General features: G+C 46.1%; 1 protein-coding gene and 1 non-coding gene across 5 annotated transcripts in view; both read left to right on the forward strand.

Annotated features, from left to right (window-relative positions):
* Nucleotides 1-6032, forward strand: part of STARD13 (StAR related lipid transfer domain containing 13) — a 401131-nt gene extending 395099 nt beyond the window's left edge. For all 4 annotated transcript variants that reach the window (XM_061170637.1, XM_061170636.1, XM_061170635.1 and 1 more), the window contains 4 exons: nucleotides 752-973; nucleotides 1517-1734; nucleotides 4698-4874; nucleotides 5603-6032. In XM_061170637.1, coding sequence (XP_061026620.1) covers nucleotides 752-973; nucleotides 1517-1734; nucleotides 4698-4874; nucleotides 5603-5720 — 735 coding nt within the window. In that variant the 3' untranslated portion in view covers nucleotides 5721-6032. The remainder of the gene's footprint in view (nucleotides 1-751; nucleotides 974-1516; nucleotides 1735-4697; nucleotides 4875-5602) is intronic.
* Nucleotides 1785-1929, forward strand: LOC133076689 (U4 spliceosomal RNA). Its single transcript, XR_009697579.1, has one exon. It is a non-coding gene; the product is annotated as a U4 spliceosomal RNA (small nuclear RNA).
* Nucleotides 6033-6381: the final 349 nt, after the last annotated feature.

The raw sequence follows: 6381 nt of genomic DNA on the forward strand, positions 1-6381 counted from the left end.
GGTCTGGTCTTTGCCTCCTAGAAATGTGAGGAGTGAGCTTATATATTGAATAGTTGAGGCTTTGACAGTTAAAGACACTTGGGTTTACCATGATGATGGTTTTTATGAAAACAGTTTCATCAACTTCAGGTGCCAGGTCCCAGGCCAGCCAGCCAAGTACAGTATATTTGATGTAACCTCGGGACTTGATTAGATTCAGTGTGTGTGTGTGTGTGTGTGTGTGTGTGTGAATGTGTGATACTGAACAATCGCTGTGAACTCAGAATCAGTGACAGCTTATGAATACAGCCACAGATACGCTAAAGGATTAAGTGAACTAGACTTCCGGCATACTTGTTGGGGCAAAGTTGTCATTTGTAAAAGGGAAAAGTGTGCCACAAAGGTAAAGCTGCCTCTAAGCCATGCTTGACGTTCCCCTTAAGTCTGTGCACTTTAAGTTTCCTGAGCCCAAGTTTTGCCAAATTGAATAAAAATGTATATAATAAGTAAAATCAAAGGAAAATGGAAAGAATGAATGGGAAGTCATGGCAGTGTTTTGAATAATAAATATAGCCTCAACCAGATTTGGGTTTCCTGACTTGAGGAAGCCCGCCCCCGACCCCTTCACTGATCTTAGACGAACATCTCTTGCCCCACGGCACTCAGCCCATTGCCCGTACCGTGGTCTTTGGCGATGCTACTTTGCTTTCTCTGTCAGTCTCAGCATTTCTGTTGCTCAGTGTGTTGCTCTTCTGTGCATCCATCGGTTCAGGTCCCGCTTGAGATGGTGGCCCAGTCTCATAACTCATATATGGAGGCTGCGATGCATCCCCCAACTCTGGAAGACCTGGGGGCCCAGATGGAGGAGAGCGGGGCCACTTTCCACACGTACCTGGAGCATCTCATCCAGGGCCTCCAGAAGGAAGCCAAGGAAAAGTTCAAAGGATGGGTCACGTGTTCCAACACAGACAACACAGATCTTGCTTTCAAAAAGGTAATCTCAGGTCTTGGAAAAAATTACTCCCAAAGAGCCAAGTCTTACAACCAGGGATTTGTTTTGCTTTTAAAATGGCTACTCTGTTCCCAGGGCTTCACCACACACGAATCAGTCAACCACCCACTCTAGAGTCTGTTTGCACGTAATCAGACTGCAGACTGTGGAGCCAGACTGCTGGAGCCCAGGCCTGGCTCCGTCCCGTAGCTGTGTGACATTGGGCGAGTCACTCGCCTCTCTGTGCCTCTGTTTTCTTATTTGCATAATGGACATAATAGTAGGACCACTGTCAGAGGAGGGCTGTTTAAAAATCAGAACAATGCCTGGTACACAGGGAGCACTGTGTGTTGGTGGTTATCATTTTTATTATCAGTATTCTTCTTTTCAGCTTAAGGATAAACATTTAAAAATTCTAAACCTGAGGTATGCAGAGTCACTCTTTCAAGTTTCGTACTCAGTGATGTTTTTTGAACGCCCAGAGAAGGATGGTAGGTGGTGTTGGAACCAGCAACGTCTTCAGCCTGTGCTGGTATCTTTCCCAAGGTGGGAGACGGGCATCCGCTGAGGCTGTGGAAGGCTTCTGTGGAGGTGGAAGCGCCCCCCTCGGTGGTTTTGAATCGCGTGCTGAGGGAGCGCCACCTGTGGGATGAGGATTTCGTGCAGTGGAAGGTGGTGGAGACGCTGGACAAGCAAACGGAAATCTACCAGTACGTGCAGAACAGCATGGCGCCTCACCCTTCCAGAGACTTCCTGGTTCTCAGGTGAGCCTGCCTCCGGGGTTTAAGATGCTCTGCTCCAAAAGCCGGATAAGAGCTTTGCGCAGTGGCAGTATCGTAGCCAATGAGGTTTATCCGAGGCGCGATTATTGCTAATTGAAAACTTTTCCCAAAAGCCGGATAAGAACTGCAGAGTTAAGCATTTCAGAGGTCTCCCACCTAAGTTCAGCCTCCACTGGCAACATTCAGACGGCCCTCATTTCTCTCAGTGAAAACTGACTTTGCTGTATTTATGCCCGACTTCCTGCTTCTTTCACTCAATTCACAGCTCTGCTGGGTTCTCTTATGGCCCCTTTCATTATGGAGCATACGGTTTATTAAGCCATAAATATTGTTCATTTCCTCAGAACAGAGTCCCCCAAATAACTGTTGTTTATCCAGTTGTACTTTCTGCTAAATTATGCAAATTGAACCTGACTGGCTTTTCTCCTGATTTGGCCTTTCTGCCCCTGGGAAAGCAAGTCTTCAGTGGTGTAGCTCTCAATCTGGAGTGTGTGTAACTTCAAAATTCCTCTGTATAACTTCAGCTGCTCATAATTCATTACCAGGCATGGAAACCTAGACAGAGCCCTGAAGGTCCAACTATGCTGAGACACTTGGATGTCCAGAGAGGTTTCAGGGCCTGACAGGGCTTGCGAGGCTGGTGTCTACTGTCGAAATATTGCTTCTAATAGATTTTTGGGTTGAGTTCCGGACCCCTGCTCTGTGGGTTTGGAGGGGGATGCTCAACCAGCAATAGGAAGTTGCACAGTAGAGCTGTGTACATGGGCTGGTGAGTCAGTACTGAATCAGAAAGAAGAGGGACTGAGGATTCTAACAAACCCAAATAAAATATAATTAAATCAATACATCCTTTTTTTAATTGATAACTGATGGTGAATGCTGTCTCTTCTCATATATTAGCAGTATAAAAAGAATCACTGGTGAAATTCTCAAATGTGTAATTTAAATAGTTTCTTTATTAAACTAGTCTTGATGGCAAACTAAAGGTTACTTTTCACATGGGCTATTTATGCCTTTGGAATTGGTCCTTAGGACCTTGAATTTTAAGGGTCATTTTTTCCCTAAGTATATGTGTTTATCTTAGCAACCTTGGGACCCTGGTGGAGAATGTGGGCGGTTGTAAGGGTGGCTTATTATCACAGTGATTGGGACATTACTCATCTCATGGAAGTTAAACTTTACACCTTCACTCTTGCAAGCAGAAGATCAAATCGTTCTAGGATGGCAGCCACGAGGGGATGGAGCCATGCCATGGCCTGCCTCTTCACTCCCTTAGAGGAGGCTGAGGGCCGGAGTCCATGCATGGAACCGCCCTCCTTCCACTCATCCTGCAGTGCCACCCGCCTGCTGTTTCTCATGTATCATTCCATCACTGCCTTGTGCCAGGCACTGTTGGAGGCTCCGGGGATACTGCAGGGAGCACAACAGACCACAACCCTGCTCTCTTGGGATTTATATTTTATTAGGGAGATAGAGTCAATAAATAATAAGCAAGGGGGATAGGAATAGAGTCAATAAATAATAAGCAAGGGGGATAGGATTACTTATCTTAGGGGGATAGGAAGGGGTGGAATTTCAAATATAGTGGTCAGAGCAGAGTCTCACTGTGTTGATATTTGATCCAAGACTTGAAGAAGAAGGTGGGTGTACCATGAGGCTGAGGGAGAAGAACTCGGCACCCGAGGATTAATAATGAACCAGATGTGTTTCCTGCAGCAGGAATTCCTTGTGATTATGATACAAGAGGTAGAAAGTGACAGGTGTGGAGAGGAGTCCAGGGCTGAGGCACTTCCTGTTTTCAGAGCGTCTCCCTTTCTAGGCTAGCACGCATGAGGCTGGTCTCCTATCCCCACAAATCTGTACGGCTTTCAGTCTTTGTTATTAATCACAGCCTTATGCATGAAAAGAGAATGGTCACACCCATGGAGAAGTTGCTAAGCATTTGTGTAGGGCTTACTTATTCCCTAGTTCTAGGTAATAGTTCCTCTTTCTGGTGAGGTAGGACAGGACGAAGTTAGAGATGAGATAACTAAGCAAGGGGATAGGACTTGTAACGTAAATAACTAAGATTATAATAATCAAACCTACATCCTGTGGTAGAAATGGTTGCTACAGAGATGCTCTCATGATTCCTGACTTCCATCTACAACCTTTTCCCAAGTGGTACACCGCCCCCCATGCTTGAATAGCTCCAGTAACAGTGAACTTACTACCCCTCATATAGCCCATTCCATTTTTGAAGAGTACACATTGTGAGATGGCTCTTGTCTGCACTGAATTAAAACATACCTTCATATCTCTGCTTTCTGGAGGCAAATCAACTGTATTTATTTCTTCTTCTGCTCAAGAGCCACTCAGGGATTTGAAGGCAATTAGCAGTCTGCATGTATCTAGTTTTCTTCAAGCTAAGCATCCTTTCAGACTTGAGTTGAGCACCACCTCCTCCAGGAAGCCATCCCCTGTACATGATCTCAGAGCGCTCTTCGCACAGCCATATCACTGCACTTGCCGTGGTGCTTTAGGGTTCTCTTGGTAGGTCTGTTTCTCCTCCTGGGCTGTAGACCTTTATGTCTTCAGTGGCTTCTCAGAGCTTGGCACACCCAATAGATATTTGGTGAAAGACTTGAATGGGCGAGTCCTAATTCCCAAACGGTGAGACCAGCCCTTCAGTAATGTGCAGGAGCCTCCGCAGCCTCAGTTTGGGATTCCGAAAGCAGCTCTGAAAGCTGCAAGACCGTTTCTGACCTCTGGGTCAGAGGGCTGAGACCCTTGCTTTCAACTGCACGGTATAAAGTTCACACGCGCTTATGGAAACCATTAGCTTAGTCCAAGTAACTGGGCTTGGAATTTGAGCAAGAAAATATAAGTGTAAACCTCAGCGCTGTGCTCAGGGTTTTCTTTCTCTCTCAGCCCTAATTCCGACGTGCGGGTTTGTTTTGCTGCAGGACCTGGAAGACTGATTTGCCCAAAGGAATGTGCACCCTGGTGTCCCTCTCTGTGGAGCACGAGGAAGCCCAGCTCATGGGTGGTGTGCGGGCCGTGGTGATGGACTCTCAGTACTTAATGGAGCCGTGTGGGTCCGGCAAGTCGAGGCTGACCCACATCTGCAGGGTGGACCTGAGGTGAGCGGGCTCCTGGGGGCGGCGGGCGCGGGCTCACCGCACATTCGCTGGGGCCCTGTTTCTCATCTGGTCCCTTATTTCACTGTCCTTTTATTCCTCTTGCCATTAACATGCTTTCTAGAAGATTACGTGTGCCTCCCTCTCGCTTTTCCTCTTTCCGCCCTTGCTAAAATTCTGACCTTCAGGAGAAAGTCCTCTGCTCACCTTTATTTTCCGTTTTGTCCCACTTATACTTCTGTACTTCGGGCACGGGGCAAACACCAGCACTAGAGCCCGGGATGTAGTAGGTGCTCAGTAAATACGAGTCCTCTTGTGTCTCTTTCCAGCCTGTCCCTTTTGCAGCTCCCTCCAGTTGCCCTCCTTTGAGAGGGAACTAACTTAAATCCAACCCCTTCAAGGCATTCCTGATGCTGAGTTCTTGGTCTGGGTGGATATAAGCTGGGTTTTCTCAGTAAATTCTAGAATTAAGTCTGAATCACCCCTGAGGAGACGCTGTCATTTTAAAGCACCCGGTGAATACTGGAAAGATAGACCGAATACTTGGCCAAAAAGGCATTTTCAAGGCCCCTGTTGACAGAATGAGGTTCTCAGATCCTCGGAGCAGCAGCCCCGAGTGTCATGCAGGTGGGCTGACATTCAGGGCACAAGCACAGCCCTGTCGACCGTGACAAATTGTTGTGATTTGGAAAAAGACTTTCCCACTTCCTTTCTGATTTTTGTCCCCGCAGAGGTCACTCCCCAGAATGGTACAATAAAGGCTTTGGACATCTGTGTGCAGCGGAAGTTGCCAGGATTAGAAACTCTTTTCAGCCCCTCATTGCTGAGGGTCCAGAAACTAAAATCTGAGTTTTCCCCAGTGTGACATCAAACTCAGGGAAGAGGAAGTGAAAGCAAACACTTGTGGGAGAGAGTGTGCGCGTGAGAAAGCAAGGGAGAGAGAGAGAGAAACCGATTGACAATGCTTAAAAATGGAAGCACTGAGAAGTCGGAATGTTGACGATGCAAGAATTTCTGAGAACTTTCCTAGCCTTCCTGGAGACGGCTACATCCCTACTAATATAATATTTTTAAAAATCAGAACATTTATCTATGTTACTTAAAATTAAATGGATTATTCCTTGTGCATTGCCTAATTTGCTATTTAAAGGCTTCTAAGAAGCGTATTCTTAACTGTAAATAAATGTATGTATAGCATATGTACATATGTGTGTATATCTCTGTCTTTACTGTATATATGTAAAATATCAATTTTATATATAATTGCATATTTTGAAAAGGAACGAGTCTGATTCGGTGAGTCCCTTCCTCACCTGGTTCTTTCCAAGTTGTTCTGGGCGCTGTCTCCCCACCGTCCTGTAAGCTGAGCAGAATCTGCTGCTGACACCAAAGTGTGAAAATATGTAGTCCGCCCTGATGTCTTACCAAAGGTTAGCCAACCAAAGGAAAACACATTAAATGGTCCCTACATGTTGTCAGCTTGTTTGTGTTATTCAAAAACTGAGAGTGG

The sequence above is a fragment of the Eubalaena glacialis genome, chromosome 16 (assembly GCF_028564815.1).
Source record: "Eubalaena glacialis isolate mEubGla1 chromosome 16, mEubGla1.1.hap2.+ XY, whole genome shotgun sequence".
Lineage (NCBI taxonomy): Eukaryota > Metazoa > Chordata > Mammalia > Artiodactyla > Balaenidae > Eubalaena > Eubalaena glacialis.